The 19,575-nt window shown below is 41.1% G+C and overlaps 2 protein-coding genes across 2 annotated transcripts in view; one reads left to right on the top strand and one right to left on the bottom strand.

Moving 5' to 3' along the window:
* The window catches only part of pkn1a (protein kinase N1a), a 46,067-nt gene extending 33,572 nt beyond the window's left edge, over window positions 1–12,495 (bottom strand). The window contains exon 1 of the mRNA XM_041035797.1: window positions 11,643–12,495. Coding sequence (XP_040891731.1) covers window positions 11,643–11,663 — 21 coding nt within the window. The 5' untranslated portion in view covers window positions 11,664–12,495. The remainder of the gene's footprint in view (window positions 1–11,642) is intronic.
* A 2,900-nt stretch (window positions 12,496–15,395) lies between these two features.
* Window positions 15,396–18,352, top strand: c4h19orf67 (chromosome 4 C19orf67 homolog). The gene is made up of 7 exons (XM_041035262.1): window positions 15,396–15,489; window positions 15,651–15,849; window positions 15,933–16,077; window positions 17,003–17,103; window positions 17,483–17,710; window positions 17,884–18,018; window positions 18,226–18,352. The coding sequence occupies exons 1-7, from the start codon at window positions 15,396–15,398 to the stop codon at window positions 18,350–18,352; spliced, it is 1,029 nt and encodes a 342-aa protein (XP_040891196.1).
* Window positions 18,353–19,575: the final 1,223 nt, after the last annotated feature.

Here is a 19,575-nt window from a genome sequence, read left to right as displayed (position 1 = left end):
CCAACAGTGAGCACTTGGTCGCAGTTGTAGGGACACTACTGACTTGAGATCAGAACTTTTTTACTATGTAATAAAGTTAGCTGTTCTTGGGACAATACACTTCAGCACTGAATCCGACAGTTCTGTTAAATTTCCCTACTAAAAATGTAATAATTCAAATAAAAATGTGGGTTTTCATATTAAGAATTTCAAAAATTTTTGTTATCTTAAAAATAATAAATGTGGGCATGAAAATGAAACACTAGTGATAATAAGGTTGTAAATTATCTTTAATAAGTGTGTTGCAACCCATCTAGGTAGCAACATCAGTCGTCTGGGTTGTGCAAGAGCAGTTTTGGTTACAATACCCAAGCAGCTGTTTTCATATTAAGATTAACCTGTTACATCATTCTGGGGCAGATTAATCTGACAAAATTCCCATGTTTAATATTACTGAAAGCACTCAGCTTTGCACAGGCTTACACAAAGCTATGGACGATAACTTTAAAGGTTTGGATTATAAATAAAGTCATATTTTTTGACAGCAACACATTCCATGAGAAAACAGATAAATTCTTGGGAAAACAGCTGTTTTAGCCAGTAAGCAACATAGAATCTGTCTAACTGAACTGAAGGTTGAGGAGGTTTTGGATTTATATTTGGGTGGGTTTGAATCAGGTTACATAAAGCATTTGGGGATATTGGGAATGTCTGGGCCTGATTGAGTAACCACAGCTTAATGTAAGCAACAGTTTAATCAAGTGGGGAGGCAAAAAGCATTTCAGTACAATCTCTAATTACATAGCCAAATATAATTTACAGCCTGCGCGTAGTTAATTGTCCTCTGAGAGTCCACGCTCATTAAAGCTTCCAAAAAAAGCACTGAAATGTAAATAGTGTTGGGAGGAGAACGCTCTGTCTCCGTCCCTCTTCACATGTAATATTTTGTACATAAATACTAAATACTCTGTTGACTTTAAGCAGGGAGGGTTTCCTAAATAAGACAATCATCTTCCTGGAAATAGTCAGGTGTGTGTGTGTGTGCGTGTGAATGCATGTGAGTGTGTTATGTGTGTATAAATCATTACGTAGAAAAACTATGAGCTCATCCTGTTGCCAGCTGTTTCTATGACAGCCCAGCCTCCAGGTAACACACCAGGAAACACCTGTCTCCTCCTTCCCCTCAGCTGTGTTTTTGTCCAACACTCCCTCTGCGTTCAGGCTTGCCGACACTTGAACGAGCCGAACGAAAGCCGGAAAGCCGGTGAAATAACTCAAGTGACCCGAGTTATGGAAGTTCTTCACACTAAAGGTGTGCAGGTAAACTTAAGACAAAGGTCAAGTAAAAGTTTCTTTTTGCTAATATGTCCACGTATGTGAAAAGCCTGTGGAGTTTCCAGAAAAACTAATCTCACGTCATTCTCATGGCTCCTGTCCTCCCTCCTCTCTGACTGATCCACCTGTGACACCTGATGCAGACGGATATACCACCATATTCAAATGTTGCTTGTCTGTGACACTCTGATTTCAATCTAAAATCATGCTGTACTTTTACCACAGTGTGTTATGAAAGATGGAGTGGTGGAAACTAGACACTGCTCATTTTCATACTTTAATCAAACCTTCCATTTCTTTGTCTGGGATCGTTTCACTTCTTAATTTTTGTTCTTTTCCGGTAAAAGATACACATCATATGCAGTGTAACGATGATGGCAAAACTAAATAGTGAAGTCTTTTTATATTTTGAACTGATTTAATTCAAAGTGAGTTGACTGCAGCTCCACCCAGCTATCCAACCAACCAACCCTCCATCCAGGCCTGAGTTTTCAGCTCGAGTTGGTGAACCTCCCAGTAGGCCAAGCGTTATCAGCGTAACTCGATCTCCAACCCATTCTAATGAGAGGGATTGTTTGTCTCCTATAGCCTATTTATATCTATCTATACCTATTTATATCTTACAAGTCACACCCTCTGTGGATGACACACAAAAACACACACGCAAAGCGCACACACATCAACTATGACAAAGGCTGTCTGTACTGCCGTGGAAGATGTTATCGAAATCATGCTAGAAAATATTTGCCTACTTAATGTAGTCAAAACGTACATAAATAAAACACACTTTTTTTCAGATTTAACTGTTTGCAGTCATACAGTGATCTGTTTACTATTCATAGATGGTGACAACTGTGGTCTCCAACATGTCTGACATGTTTTATGACTGTGGAAATCAGACTTCAGCTATTTATAGATTTTTATAGATTTGTACATTACACAGTTGGCATGATGCAGACATTTAGTGTGAAATTCTTTAGCAAGTTAACCATGTTTAGACTGCAAGTGTTTAGTCTATTTGGCTTTTGGCTGGTTAACAGCACTTAAAACCAAAAGTCTTTTCCTTCTAATTATCCCCAGTGGAGAGCCCTTGAGGTCTGACCATATCCAAAAGGGAAAACAACAGGGAGGGCTGTGGAAGGAGAGGGGAGAGAGGAGGAGCAGGAGGAGGAGAAGGAGGGTGGCAGCAGCTGGTTTGTAGCCTGGACAGGAGGGAGGGAGAGATAGCGGGAGAGAGTAGAATGGGGGGATGGGGGTGGCAAGATAATAGAAGGGCAACATGGGGGATCATTTTACACTCATGACTGTTGCTGGTCCACCACCATTCATCAGAGGGAGTTTTGTCAGGCCTTGCGAAGGCCTCTGAGACAACACTGGAAATAAGAGTTACTGCAACATACAACACTAAAATATGACTAATTCTCTTAAAGTAGCCGCTGCGCTACCTGGCACGTGTTGTATGAATGCAAAGCTCCCTCTGACACAGAAGTGTGCGATCCCTGGTACTTAACCAGGCAAAGAACTGCCAATCATCCAGCATGGATGTCATGGATGAGGACGGCTGAGGAACTCTTAAATCAGCAGGTTTCATTACAACAAGATTTGGAAGGAGAAATTGCCCAGTTGTCCCTGGAAAACAACATTTAGACCACTGTATCCACTTCACTGCTGGCTGCCGGTGCTGGCAACAACCTTTAATATGAGAAACATCCTCTGCATGCCTCTCTTTCAGTGTGCAATCTTCTGCTTATTACTGTCTTAATGTTTTACAACACTAAGTTGCAAAGCCACAAAAACAACAACAAACACTTCAGTAATATCATGGAAAATACCCCACAGGAAAGAAGAGCTCATTTTTTGTATAGCATGTTTATTGCCTATTATTACTGACTGTTGCCTGGAATTACAGGCATTACATTCATTTTGTCCAATTATTAAAGTTACTTTCGAAATTTAAGTTACAGTACATTGCATTTAATTTGAACTTTTCACATCCACAGGACTGGGAGGGTCTGCAATAAACGTAAATGTCATCATATACCCACAACTGCGAGAATCCACACAGCAGCCCAAATCTTCAGACCACACATTGCACAGGTCAACTGTATATGCCGACAAACATATATAAAGAGATCAGTGTGTGTAAACAACTTTAACAAATTTAAAGCTAATGTCGTGGGAAAAAAAAAGTTCTGGGTGTAACTGTAGACCACTCCTTACGGCTTTAGTTATAAATGTTAAAGAGCACTTGTGATCAGATCTGATAGGTGCTAGCTTGGTGTCTAGCTCTGTACTTACTGGCTTAACAGCCCTGACTTTCGAGAGCCGCAGATTGTGTGACTGATTACCTGACGCATTTACTTGTGTATTGCAACTTTATGCTGACACAGATGGCATATAAATCTTCTTATCCATCATGCACAAGTTTCATCCTGTTCTGTGGTCACAGCAGTAACTGTAGGCACAGCATCCTTCCACTAAGTCCAAACTGCTTTTTGACATTTTTGCTGCTTGTTCCCTCCACATGCTAACAAGACACGCAACAACTTACTGTCACGTTTTGTTGACACCAGCCATGGTTAGGCCACAGAATCTCTAAAACTGAAGGAAAATTCTTTAGAGCCCATAATTTGGAAGTGGGAAACTCCATCACCACTCTGTCTTCTTCGTATACAAAGTCACTCCAGACTTTAGCACGTAATGTACCCACTCCACCTAGGTGATGTAATGCAGGTTGGATTTACCTGGGAACGAAGGGTTGGGATATAATTTGGCGACTGCTATCAAATTCTCTTTTTAAGAAAATAAAAGAACCCTGAAATTCTAGTTTATTACCTGTTAAATCAAAAGGTAAATAGTTTAATGATCAAATGCCAAACAAACCAGAATGTGGATAGTGTCATAAGATAAGATAAACCTTTAATAGTCCCACAATGGGGAAATTACACTGATACAGCAGCAAAGAGCAGATGCAACAGGGCACAGGCACTCAGAATATACAGATAATACAGATAATATAAAGACTCCAAGAAAAAAATTACTTATTAGAGGAAACAATAATAATAGGGTGGTGGTGGTGGTAGCGAGTTAAATGTGAAGGGAGCACACTGACTGCCTAATGAGGCTTACGCATATCAGTACTTTCTGGTTGCAATGTGAGCTCCGGGGGAACCATGCCTAGTTTATCCCACTAAGTTGACCGATATTGCTTTGTTTAGGAAGCGTTTACCAGCCGACCCCCTGCTGTGGGGGAAATCACCATGCTTGAATCAGCACTGTGTTAAAAAGGATGAGAGCATTGTACACTTCAGGAGTGACTCGAAGCAGTAATGCTGAAATGCAGCTGTAGACACACACACTTCATACTAAACCCTTATCACAACACCCCGTTTCCAGACTTTCTCCAGTAAAACTGTCACCACAGCTCAAATATTGCATCAGCTTATATGTCCACAAATATCTTGTCCTCTTAGGGGAAGCGTACATTTCCCCAGTGAAAACCCCTCCCAGAGATTACAGTGTAATGCTCTCCTCATTGAGTTCTACTAAAAATGTCTTTGACCTTTTTATGCAAGAACTGAGAGCATGTGACAGCTCAGTGCTGGATTTTGCTTGCACCACATTTTGAGGGAGACTAAATAGTTTTGTTTATTTGCTGGTCACACTGGGAGGTTCACCAGAAGAGCATTTAAAGTAGTTGTTTCAGCATGGAAATCACCTAGGTTTTCAGCTGCCTAAAACCTTAAGCTGTCACCAAAAGCAACAATAACTTTGCGGAACTCTTCATCTTGTTTGTCTGATTTTCAGGTTAAAAGAAGAAACATTACAGCTATACTTTTGGTGGCTCTTTCTATGTTGCAGAAACACACATTTTAAGCTGTCAATTTAGGCAGCAATCCCCTCGTAATTCCACAGATAGTTAACCTAACTGAGTGGCTGTTTAAACAGCACGGCAGCGCTCGATGGGGCTGGGATCGATGTATGTGGCCCGGGGGGCCCTGGGCACTGCTATAATGAGGAGGTCAAGGGTCAAGGCATGTCAGAGTGCAAGGCTGCTGGTGTTGACAAGCTAGGTTCAGGGCCCGTGTGAGAGAGAAAGTGAGGAACTACAGCTGTATGAAAAAGGGAGTGGTACCAAACTTGCGCTGATGCAGTCTCTTCAGCATCTGTAATCTATTCTGCCTCACAGGATGAAAGACAGAGCAGAGCAGTAAAAAGTCTGGTACATTTATGTTTCGGCTGAGCGACCCACCCTGACCTACTTGCTCCTGTATGTCCTCCTGACCAACTCTTACTTTTTCCAGCCCTCCCAGAAAGCTGGTGGGTTTCATTGGCCAAGGGTGACAGGTGATGTCACGACAGTGTGTGAGCTCAGTACTGCCGGCCTGTGTGTGTGTGTGTGTGTGTGTGTGTGTGTGTGTGTGTGTGTGTGTCGGGGGAGAAGGAGGGGTCCATGTGAAGCTGGAATGCAGGGGTACATTGCTATGAGGTCATGAGAATTATGGGATGTTTGTGCAGAGGGAAGGCAAGATGTGAAAGAGATTTAAAGGGAAAAAAAACAGGGCAAAAATCCATAGAGAGAAATGTTAGCCTACAACAACTGCTGGGGCTCAACCCAACTATAAAACAGGGTTTAAACACACATGGGATTTCAGTTGACATGTAGAAATGAAAACCTCACACACCATCAGCCATCCACTGACAAAAACAACCCAAACACCACTCACAGCTCTTGGTATGTGAGATTTTACTACCCAGCCTGAAGGTGGGGAGCTGGGTTGGCTGGTTGGTTGGTTGGTGAGGGTGTGGTCACTAACGTGCTCCGGCCAGGATGAGGAAAATGAACTCACAATGAACTGAATGTAATCTGGGCTGCTAGTGTCAGACAATACAAGCTATTGTACTGGTGCGGCTGTGTAGCCTCATCATCAGCATAATGCCCTTTAGACCTCCCCTTCCCTCTGCCCTCTACCCTCTACCCTCCACCCTCGGGCCCGAGCAAAGCCTTACCCACATTTTAACTGATCCCACCATGATCCAACTACAGCAATGCTTTTCAAATGGCCAAGTTACAGCACTGCACAACTGCTTTTCGCTGGAAACCATGAACAGGCCTTAACTGTGCCCAACACTTGGATGTAACATGGATTTCTACTACAGTAAAAGCTGTGCAGAGAGCGTTTTTGGTCATCATTAAAGATGAATTCAAAAATTTTAAAGTTTTTTTGAAGAAAAGAAGCACGCAGCTTTCCATGGACATGAGAGCATGTACATCTGGACTTTAATGTTTTTTTTTTGGTTTAGTTCCTAACTTTGCTGGTAATCAAAGGGATGGTATGTACCATCACACAGTTTTGGTTGTTTCCTTGAGGGTCAGACAAAAGAGTCAAGTAGAGGCAATATGAGGTTATGACCGTGTGTTAAAGCTCTAAATATAGTATCATTCATGTGAGAGATTGTATCACATGATGGGGAGTAAGGAAAGTCATTTTAGACCACACTGTTTGGTGAAACTGAGACGCCAGACGGGGAAACAAATGAGAAAATTAGCTTCATCTCTGTGTCTCCAGTTGTTCAGCTGTTCCTTGATACATTACTGTGGATTCTGTCTGCCTACATGGCCACAGGGCAGCGCTGAGAAAAGCCTACTTTGCGTGCATAGCTGTCTCCTTACGTCATGGTAAAGCTTATGGGAAGTACTCCTATGCATTCCCTAGAGTGTCTGACTGTGGATGCGTGTGTCGGTTGTTATATCTGTGCATTTGCAAACATGAACATTTGTGCTCACGTACGTTTTGTTAAACCACTCGAGTGTGTCTTCGTTGTCTGAGTGTTTTCCAGTGAACATACAATGTGAAAAATATGTCACAAGCAAAAACCACTGCACATTCCTCAACATACTGTACAATGAAGTGACATACCCCCCCCCCCCCCCCCCCCCCCCCCCCCCCCCCCATTCCAGTCTTGTCTCCCTTCTAACCTTTATGAGGAAGTGTGACGCAGTTGGGTTCAGACTTCTACTGGGGCCATTTAATATCGTCTTCCTGTGGGGGCAAACAAATGGCACGCCATGGGAAGGGTGCAGAGCTCCACGGCATGCCACATATCTACAATACAGGAAGCTTCATGGGGAAATCCAACCGATTTTACACATCAAAATCTGTCTTGGGGAGGGACAGACGCATGACTGCATACACGAAAACAGTGGCTCCAGAGGGAGCTGTGTGAAGTCTGATAAAGTGTTGGTTGGGGCTGAAAACAACAAGCCTGAAAATGTGAAAAAAAATCTTGTGGTGTGGAGTTCAGAAGAAGTGACTTTACCAGACCTCTGTAGCCTGCTCCTCATATCTGCTCGAGGCCTAGGGGCTACATTAACCGCTATTAGCATAACACACCCGAATGTCTATGGTGTATGGTTTTGACGAGGAAGAAGCACGCATGGAATAACAAAGGCGATATCTCTGGTTCTGCTGCATTGATTTTAATGCTTTTTCCAGCCATCCATTAGCTATACCGCCAGCTGGAGCCAATCCCAGCTGGCACTGGGTGAGAGGCCAGGTACAGGACCCTGGACAGGTCGCCAGCCTATCGCAGGGCTCTTTCCGAAACAGTCCATCCTGACCACAATGTTGTTTTAGAAGTGTAACGCTAAACTCATGGAGAACTTTTTAAAGAATGACAGCAGTAGCAGTTATGAGTCACATTTCTACACGCTCAGTTTGAAAATGACACAAAATTGTAGCTATGGTTGTTCCTGAGCAACCAGATGTTCAGCTTGGATGTAAACATGTACTTGTATTCATCTGATATAGTCTCTACCCAAACCTATGTTGCTCAGAAATATGGAAAACAATCTTTTTCAAAGCAGTGACGTAGGTCTGCAGTCCTTAAAGCCTATAAAAGGAGACACTGTGATGTCTGATTTGTTGTCCCTTTAGAATAGGACACACAATATTGTGTGGGTCTCCACATAAGAGGAACTACATGGAGACTCACCACTGACCCCACCTGTTGAGTCTTGAGGCAAAACTTAACTTATTAAAACAGATTACCAGGCTGAAACAAAATATTCCTAAGCGTCAGAGCATCATCTTAACTCCCAGTGATGAAACTGAGTGTGTGACAACTAACTCTTTGCTCTTGTTTCTGGACTAGTACGAAAGGTCCCGAGGACAAAGAGGGGAATAATGGTTTCCAGTGTTCTCAAGCAGCCACTGAGGAGACCCTCTCTCCTTTCAACCCCTATAACAAAGATCAAAGAGAGAACTTCACCTCTTTCTTCCTTCTTTCTTTGACACTTCTTCTCTAACATACAGCACCCCACAAGGAAAAACACATGAAAATGTCAGTACTGTTTTCAAGCCCCGTGTTGCTGCTGATTATTTCACTTCTACAATGTTTTTAGGAAAAAAAGAAATCACTGGTGGTTCTTATAGGCTGCAGCAAAACCAGCTGGCTTCACGGTGTAGGCAGATAAACATCGTCAGACTCCAGCCTCAATAGGTGGTCGATTCAAATATACAACTTTCAATCAATGACAAATCTCCCAAACTGGTGGCGCAGGCATACTAATGAGGCACAGCCAAATTTAGCTGTATCTGTTTGGCATAGATTTTCCAATCCTAGTTGTTTCTGGCGCAGAGCGAATGTAAAGGCACTTGTATATTCATTTAGTAACTGAGCTGTCTAGCCAGGGGACGTCAAGGCACCAAGGGTAGAATTAGAGCCGGTTGAAGTGGCAAACTAACCCAGCACAAAGCATTTAAAACCAGTCTGATAACATGCTGCATTTAAGCAGCATAATTAAACCCAGACTGTGGCTCATTTTATTATTGACACGTGCTGGAGTTCATGACTTCTTGACACAAATTAAAGAGGAAAGAAAAACTGATAAAGGAACAGTCAGTGGAGGCATTTGTGAAACGTGTACTGTGATGTGTCAAAGATAAATGTTGGACAATTGCAACCAGCAATTACTCTTAAACCTGATTAGTCTGCCAATTATTTCTCCATCTATAGTATTTTTAAAATAATGATGGTAGTCCTACAGCTACAGTTTTATAAAGCTCCTTTCCTGAAGGGTTCCTAAAGTCTTCAAATTGCCTGTTTTTCATGGCCAACAGTCTAAAGCCCAAAAACATTCCATACACAATGAAATAAAACTCAGCAAAGAATCCCACACTGAAGAGGCAGGGACCAGAGATTTTGCTTGAAAAATGACTTAAATAATATGATTATCAAAATACATGCCAACTAATTTCCATATTACCAACCCGAAACTGATGACACATCGATTAATCAACTCATTACGTCACCTTGAAATGTTGAATGTCAAAATGGACTGAGGCTGTGAGCAGGCCAGAGGACAAGTACTTCACCCACATACGACGACTGGTTGCCGCCAACATGAAAAGATGCTTTTTTTTTTCTTTAGTCATGAGACTAAAGAAAAAGAAAAGAGCACATACTTAACAACTGAATAAACAGTGAACAACAGAGCAAACTAAAAGTTATGTCAACCTCCTCTAAATCCTGTGAGAACATGAATTCTCACATGTCCCAGTATCAAAACAGAAACCGGCATCAATCAATAAACAACCCACCTTAGTCATCAATAGTGCAATGGAGGAAAAGGGCAAATATGGGTGAAATGGTTGATGGAAGTGGGCAAACAAGGACTGTCAAGTGTTTAGCCAGCATTTTATGTTGTCAGGGGCTTCTCCATACACACACACACATACATACACACACACACACACACACACACACACACACACACACACACACACACACACACACACACACAATAAGAGGAACAGTGGTTCTAAACGTGACATTTTCAGATAACTATTATTGCAACCAGTCCTATAAAACCTGCATGTTATTAGTCAGCTAACTGACTCTGTCATAAGCATTATCCCACTTCTGCATTTACACAAGCACCTGCTCCTCGTTTGGTTCCTTACTTCTAATTACAGGGTTTATCAGTGCTAACTTTTCTCCTGTTCCTCTGTTATTCCTTGTCGACTGAATGACATCAGAGTTCCTGAAGTGCTCGCAGGAACTTAAGATTGAAGAACAAAACATATGATGCATATTCACCCGCATGATGGCAACAGCACCCGCATTTCTGAACTGTATGCAACTCCACACCTGCACGTCAACCGATAAACAACATTCAATTAGACGTAAATGTCACAAGCTCTACTAGAACAATGGCTCGCCGAGTTGAAAGGTATCAATTTCATTATGTTCATCAGCCTACTCGTTCCCCTTCTTGTTCCCTGTCATAGGAATTTCAAAATAAATGGCATGTAGATGTTTTACTTGATAAGGTAGAGTCTTGACAGCAAAGATCAGTTGCCTGTTGCCTACATGATACTTCAGGAAGTCATGGGTGTTTTACTTCAGCACACAACTATTCTCTGTAAAATGCTAAGTAAGAAGTCTTCCTGCTTTCTAATGGAACAGATGCCAAATGGGAGTTGAGGATGGCGGGTGTATAATGTGCGTTGTTTCATAACAAACACCATTACTGTGTCTTGCGTGCACTGTTTGCATCTCCACACACACACACACACACACACACACACACACACACACACACACACACACAGCACAGGAAGGCACAAAGCAACAGTAAGACCAAGGGACCCACATGACAAATACAAAACACAACACACTACAACACCAAGGTGACTGAGCCCTCTCCACAACCAGAAAGTGTCCCATCATACATTATTAACAAGAGACAAACTATCCGTTTCCAATTCAACTGAGTGCTCGGTGGGTCCTCACAGTGGGGTCCTGGGGCCACCAAAGGTCCTTGAGGGGCCTCCTGGGAGTCCCCCCAGCAAAACATGAATCTTTCACACATTTCAAGCTAGTCCAGTTAATGCCTGTTATAATGGTGCTTTTTTTTAAAAAGTGGTTTCACTTAAGAGGTTACTACTTCACCACCATACACAAAATTTGGGGGTTGGGAAACAAGATAAATGTGATCTGATATACAAAATTCTGTTTAGTGTCCCTGATTATTCCATAATTTTAGCTTTTTTTTTTTTTTTTTTTTTTTTACCATTTTAGCCTATAACAAAATCTTTCAAATCAAATCACACCTAAAGTCATGTGATTAGAGATCACAAATATTGCTATATATTATTTAAAACGAAAAATTTGGGGAATCACTGATCTAAGGTTTCTGGGGTAGGTGACCATCCAAGACACTGTGCAAGATTAAAAAGAAACAATTGCCAGCCAACACACACAGACAAGCTGAAGTAGTACATGTATACAGGTTCGCAGCACATTCAACTTCATCAACTTACTTGTATTGAGTCGTTCGCCATCGTTGTCTCTGTTGCTCTGTTTTCAGTCCCTGCTGTTTCACAGACAACCTGTGCACGTGTGGGATTTGTCCCCTCAGGTCAACGTACCGTCCTCCTTTCCGAGACAATAAAAATGATGGCTGGAAAACAACAGGCTATTGGTCCCGTAAACGTTATCTCAACTTTATACAAACAGTCTGTATTGACACAAAGGCAAACAGTCAAGAGGTAATCCGCATTGTTGGCTTGCCTTGGCCGCGCCTGAATTGATCCTCCGCAGCGCTTTTCAGTGTGTTTGACCAACGTCAACCTCACACTTCACTCACATTAAAAAAAAAATGCGTCCAATGTTTTCACGTTTTTAAAAACACACAAAAAAAGTCATTCGCATGAGAGCTTCCAAACAAAACTACTGAGCTGCAGACTCATTGTTCATCTTCTTCTGTGGGTGCTTGCCGTTCAACAGCTAGCAAGAGCCCCATAAAATCCCCCAGCAGCCGCTCCTCCGTCATGTCCTGCTGAGACAGACAACGTGAAATGAAAGAAAGCCCCTTCTTCCCTCTCTTTTCCCGGTAACATCCGTGAGACACGAGCACGCCTCAGTCTCTGGTCTGTATCACATGCCACACAAACACACTCACCAAAAAATAAAAAAAAGAATAAAGCCGCCTGTCAGTCCTCCACCTCGCAGCTCACACAGTCACAACGAGGGACAATAGAAAGCTAATCTGTCCATTAAATATCCCGCGAGGTGGAGTCAAAAAAGCTCGAACAAGGAAAAAAAAACACGCCTGTCCTCGTTGCGGGTGAAGACAGCATCTCCTCACATTCAAACAGCGGGTAACTGACGGGAGAGGAGCGCACACACACACACCACTTGTACGCCAGACCCAGCTGCGCGCCCCCGACGCTCCCAGCAATGCCGCCCGGGCGTTCATTGGTCCGGGGCCGGGCGGCGTGGGCGCGCCCGGATGTGTCATGTGACCTCCACTCGCTATTGTCGTTAACAGTAACTTCTAATGAACCAACTGTTGAATATAAGTTAATGAGAGAACAGCACAGCGGTAGAAACAGTACTCAGATCATTTAGTTAAAATGAGTAATATATATATATCGTCTGCTGTAAATAAAAGTCTTCAAGTCAATATGTATATGAAGATACATGTTAGTCGAATAGTCTGAGTCCAGATGATATCACCGGGATCCGTCCTCAGGGGACCAGACATTTTGTTCATGTCTGTACTAAATCTGTTCATCAAATCATCTGATAGATGTGAAGAAGTATGGCTAAAGAGATTTGGGCTGCAACTGAAGATTTTGTTGATTAATTATTTAGTCTATATAACGTTGAAAAAAGAGCAAACAGCAGCTTCCCAAAGGTCAACCCCCCCCCACAAAAAAATAATGAATATGAAACCAAGAAAGAAAGAAAACTCTGACCCTTAGTGATCAAAAATCCCAAACACTGGAACAGTAGCTGGTAAACCAACGAGGCGTGTGCCATTTTAAGGCTATTTTAATAAGAGGTATTAATCCGTTTTACAGGAGTAAGACCATAACCTTCTCAAGTGTAGGTCCCTGGATACAGATGGACTAAAATCTTAAATGACTGGCTTACGCCTGCTTGCATCTATTTGTGTTTAGTTGTTGATAAGAAAAGGAAAGTTATTATCTGGTGTTTTTTAACTTTTTATCTTACTTCTGGTTTAAAACTGACCCAACTGGTAAGACAGTCTGGTTGTATAGTGATACATTTGCAGAGTTTTCTTTGACAGGTCTCAAGTTAAGATTCAGGTTCTTGAGGTCAAGTCAAACGCTAATCTTCATGAATAAAATGAAAATGAGCTTTAAGTCTTTCAGATCCCTAAATTCTGACTATTGAAATCACACACCATTCACACATTTTGCCTTTAAGCTTTTAATAGTGATACTTGCAACTGTGATAGGTAGTGAGTTTTTTTCTTAGTCCTTTCAAGTCTCAATTTCAAGTCTTAAGTAAGTCAAGTTCAACTTGTTTCTGGAGCTCTTAGTGGCTTCATCCTTCATAGACAGCTACACCTATAAAAAAGCTATATAAATATGAACATGCAACACAGGTATCAGCAGACTGGACCTGTATTTTCAGCTATTGTGATTATGTTCAAAGAGAATGGCCTATTGTAAAAATAATCCAGGTACAAAGCAAAGCTAAGTAAACAACTAAAATTGGGTGGTGAAAGGTTTAAATCTGTATTAAATCTGAATCAAGACCAAGTTTCAGCTGAAGTTGATCTCATTCAACAGAGACACTAATAACAATCCTGTGTTATAATAGGCAGAGAGGGGGCAAAAGTAATTAGAACGGTATGGTGGTGTGTGAGTGTCTTTAGTAGATTTGATAGACATTTGCATAACTGATTTGCAAAATGAAAATTTGCCAGTAAAATGATAAGAAGGAAGCCGGAACAGAGAGTAACCATAGCACTCCAGGACACACATACAATATATTCTCCATATGCGCAACATAAAACTTTGTACAATCAAACTGACAATAAAATGAAAAACACTTAGTTATTAAGAGTCAGCACTGAGTGTGATTCAAATTGCTGTGTGTAAGTAAAAGATACTACAAGCACATTACAAATTTATTCACATCTATTAATCTGCGGAGGTCAAGTGTTGAGTGTTGACAAATAATGATTCATGTTCTAAATAAATCATTCATATTTTCAAACATTCATCCTGTGGACTAAATGTTGGTTTTCAGAAATAAATGTGTAACTTATATTTACATGATCTTGATGTCTGCCTAACAAACTTTGTAAATCTTAACAAAACACATTAGTCATGATACGTTGCACTGCTAACTACAGATGTGTAAAATTGTCTTCTGAACCATCTTAGATAGTAGGATGTTACTCTGTACTTACAACTTTGGTATCCTGATTTGACACAACACAGGTACTGATAACTTGATAAGAGAAAATTATAAGTACTAGCTAAATAATTGGCATAATGATTGTATTTTGACCAGATCAATGTGTTGCTTTTGTTTTGCAATTAACAATTAAGGCTATTACATTATATTACAAAATGGTAAAAAAAAAACAAAAAAAAAACAAAAACATTTGAGAAGAGAAAAACAGTAAGTGTTTCGAATTATTGCTTAAAATTCAATTATTAAAATGGCTGTTATTTTTTTTCTGACAATTAATCTAGGAGCTAATCTTTGGTTTAGGCTCTGATCTAATTTGACCAAAATGTTATTTTGCACCAAACGTTAGTTTTGACATTTTTTTTTGTAAGGCAGACCCCCAAACAAAAGCAACCATTAGCGATAAAAACAAAACTTTTAATTATATCTTATTATTTTCTTATTGATGAGTAGTGACCTTTCACCTTTCACATCACACCTTCCTGTCAAAAACGGTAAAGTTAGCTTAACCGCTAGCTACGTAGGTAGTTAAGCTTAAAGTTAGCATATGTGTAATTAAAACGTTACAACCAACAGAGTACGGAGTGGTTAGAGAGTTAACTATCGTGTGAATCACTTCGGTCAACAAAGTAATTAGTCAACAAGTGAACAGTCCTTATCTGAGGTTGTTTCTTTGCTTGAACCTTTGTGTATTTCTAGCATCGCTAGCATTGCCGTTAATTAGCTAACATTTGAGGAACAGCTAACAGTGAATAAATTCTCCAGAATAATGAGTTAATGTTGCGGTTTTATTTTTCGACAGGTTTCCTAAGGAGTGGGGACTTATATACAGCAAAAGCATGACAGATATCGAAGTTCATGTTGAGCCCCAACTGAAAAACTCACCATCGGGAAAACCAGTGTTTGAGGGCCGACAGCAGGAGGACATGAGCGGTGAGAGGCAGTCAGGCTGCAGGGAGGGCAAACACAAAACCGGGCAGCGTGGTCATTCTTTACCTGAAATTAAGTTAGAAGTTTTTTTTTTCTGACAGGGTTTAGTTTGCTCCTGTAAACAAACGTGTGGCGTTCTTTTAATGATGTTTAATGAGTTTCAGAGCTGAACGAGCCGCTGTTGCTGTTGGCTGACGCTGCTCTGGCGCCACCCTGCGGTGATCAGGGGGCCTGCAGCTATGACTGTGAGGCCTGCAGCCACCCGGAGGTCGGAGGCATGGAGAGGAGCATCCAGTCTATGCGGTTGCAGCTCCAGTTCCTCATGAGCAAAGCAGATGACTTACATGACTGCCTCGTGAATGGGTAGGTTCTCCGGTAATCATAATACACTGAATTTATCTGGGCATTTCTGCTATTTTAGGAAAAATTCCTGCGTGTTCTGGCAGGCAGGGTCATCTAGACAGAGACGCTCTTGCTGCAGCGGTACCAAGTTTCCTGTTCATGTGTCAGCCTTACTTTAACCACCTGGAATCCACAGCTAGGAGTACCATGTCCCAGGCTACCCCTCTACGTCTGGACATCTACACAAGGGTAACTTTTTTTTCATAGGGCTTTTCTCAGCTCTAGGATGTAGCCATACTGGTGGATTTGGGACCCACCCATTGTATCACAATCATATATCTCAAAACCTGTGAAATAAAACCAAAACTGGTTAGACTCCACAAGAGGTAAGTGAGAAAATATATGTATACTTCAGCTACCTATAGACAATGTGACTTAAATGTATGTATGTTTGTTCCACTTCTAAGTGAGCAATTAAGCAACTCAGTAAACATTTGTTTTTTACACTATTATCATCTCTAAAAATATTCAAAAACTACTTTGGCAAACTTTGTTAGGCAAGTTACATTAAAGTTTTACAGAGCTTTCCCATGTCGTGTAAAGCTCCATACTGAAATTATTTGTATTTATGTTAGCCAGTGTAATCGGATAGCAGGAAAAAAGTGTTCAGCTGTCTCAGAGATTCACTGGAAATGTCTGAGTGGAGTTCCTTGGATTCAAACTACACAAAATACCAAGTTTTGTGACTCAAAACTACCTTCATTTAAATGCTCATATTGTGTGCCTTACTTTGATTGAAAGCCACAGGGTCATGCCCTCTCTCAAAACCTGATGACTGGCATTCTGGGAACTAAGAAATTACACTTAGGTTTAACAAACCAATAATAAATCATTAAAAAAGTGATTAACTTGTCAGGTCACAGAGAATGTCCACAGTAACAATGTTTATAAGCAGTGTACACTGTGCTGATGAATTTGATTGTCTGATAAGAACAGCTGCTTCAGAGTGATTTAGATCTGTTCCTGATCCAGCTGTCGGAACAAACAGTATTCTACAAGAGGGCTTATGTTTTCCTGAATGAGAAGACCGGTTGTGTTCAGTGCATGAAAACATCAGGGTTTAACTGCTACATCTCTAAACCTCTACAATGTGTGTGTGTGTGTGCGCGCGCAGCTGCTAAACTTCTCTCAGCAGCTGTGTGACAGGTTGGAGCAGCTGGTGTTAACCTACGCCAGCCACAGTCTCCTCTGTTTGGATGAAACAGAGCCCAACAGGTACACACACAGGAACAAGACAAATTTCTATTAATAAGTGTTTCCTAAATTCTTAACTTTTACTTAAACGTTTTTGTTAACAAAAACCTTACCAAATCACCATGTTGCAGTGACATACAGTTACTTTACTCACTTTACTGGTGCCACAGTTTGTTTTATGTAAATGAACCTGAGCTGTGATGTTGTTAGATGAACTTCACACATCCTTTAATATATGTTTGCCAAGTATCTTTCTCTTCCTTGTGAAGCATCCTTAATATTACCAGGGTACACCTTTTGCTACTGTTACAGTCTAATTTTCCTGCAGGAAAATTTTTTATATATATTTTTATATTCATTTACTGTTTAACTCTCCCCGCTGTCATGTCTGCATTCCCAGCATGTCTCACTTCTGCATCGGTCAGAGCCGGCTCAGCCAGCTGAGGCTGACAGTGTTCCGTTACTGTAAACCAGTGCCGTATCTGGCCCGGTTCGACACCGGCCTGTACAAACGAATGCGTTGGAACGTGGAGAAGCTCAGAGACGAGTGGCAGCAGCAAGAAGCAGATGAAGAGCAGGATGGAGAGAGCGAGGAGAGGGATGAAGAAACAGTTGGAGACACAGAGTAGTGAGTCTGGATGGCATAGTTTCTCCACTGTCTGTTTGCTCTGTCCTTTCTCTGAACATTATTTTTAACTCTCCTGCTAATGTGCTAATATCACATCCATTTATTTCTAATCGTCAACTTATTGTCTTATTTAAAACTCTTTCATCTTACTGCTGCCTTTGTGTCCTTTTAAGTTACTTCCTGTGCTATGAGGATATTCCCAACGGGCATGCAGATGCTGACGGAGACGATAAGGTAGTGAGGATGTGGACCATCGGTCAGTGGGTGCAGGTGAACCCAGACCCCGACACAGAGGACATCTATAACTGGTATACATACTTAGATTTGTTCATTAATTTCTCTGTAGAATGACATTTGTCCTTGCTAAGGGTTCTCTTGGGGAGTAACTCCTGGAAGAGAAACTCTAGCTGCATCCACGATCCTCATTAGGATGTCTGACACAGCTTCTCTACATGAATACACACCATATACATATGTCGTCTTACTTAATACATTTGTTTGTGCTCATGTTCCAGGATCATGTGCGAGGTTCCTCAGGCCAGCTACCACAGGCTGTTGTTCCTGGGCAGCGATGAGCCATCGAGCTGCTGTGCTACAGACTACCTGCAGCAGCTGCTGTTGTCACGCCAGACAGCTGAGTGATGGCGGGCCTTGTAGGAGGAGTGTGTGTATTAGTCACCTCTAGTCACAGTCAGGTTAGCAAGGTTATGTAAAAGTAGTTCTATGATCTATACTGTGACGAGTCTGTTTTACTGTAAAGTTTGCTGCACGCTGTTTTGTCACTTTATTCTGTTTAATGTGTTTAGGTTATAAGCTTTAAAAAGATTTTTATACAAGTTTGCACATATTTTAAGTTTTAAGAGTTAAAGAGTGTATTTTTAAGAGCATTTTGTTCTGCTGTAAAGATGCATCCAGAAGCATCATTAAAAAAAAAACCTTTTATTTACATTAAACATTGCATTGAAATAATTACACACAATCACAGGTTTCTGTTTTTCAGAAAGTCAAAGAGAAGGAAAATTTTGCATTTTAAAACAAGCTGCCATGATATGGGCCCCACAAGTGAGAATGCCCAGTTTACTTCATTTCAACGGGTTCATCGAGTCACTTAAATTAATACACGTAAGCCCCATTTCATTTTTAATAAATTAATATCCAAAATGGGAAATTCAACAACTTTGAGCACAAGTAACAAATGAAATTGTTCACTCAAGAGTTCAGCCTGCTGTGTTCAGTTTGACCTTGTAACCATTCAGCTCATCAGTTCTGGCTGACTGGGCATAGAGAAAGGCATAAAATCTACCATTTACAACCAACATCCTTCATTCTCTAATTCAATAAAAATCTATATATGACTCTTAAAGGGCTACTATACCTCTAAATCTCTAAAGTACAAAAGTAAAGTGGAGTTTCCCTTCATTACAGTGATCAGTCTTCAAACAATATAGACACAAATGCTTACAAAAAACACTACACAGACATGTTTGCGAAAGCACATTTAAAAAGTCCAGCTTTGTCAGAAATGCAGCGAGTGTAATGTGTCCTCCTTGGAGGTACGGCAATGCAGCTTCTCAGCTGCTGCACGGCCTTCGATAAGAGAACTGGATGATTTCTTCGTTGTATTCAACAGTGGGAAAAGGGCAAGAATCGGTCTTAAGAGTCAGTTAAGATTAAAGCACTGGATGCCAGGTCTCCTTGTTTTTTTTTTTTTTTTTACTTCAGTTAATGAACAATTCAGTCTTTATACGGTTTAACTCTGGAGGGCAAGGCAGCAAGCCAAGACAATAAAAAGGAAAAGGAGGAAATAAATGTCAAATTTTCTGACAGCAGTCTCTTGTAGTCACAAGATTTCTGTGCCCTTCAGT

This window comes from Toxotes jaculatrix, chromosome 4 (genome assembly GCF_017976425.1).
Source record: "Toxotes jaculatrix isolate fToxJac2 chromosome 4, fToxJac2.pri, whole genome shotgun sequence".
Classification (NCBI taxonomy): Eukaryota; Metazoa; Chordata; class Actinopteri; family Toxotidae; genus Toxotes; species Toxotes jaculatrix.
Note: the sequence above shows the minus strand (reverse complement) of the source record. Positions and strands in the feature narration are given on the sequence as shown.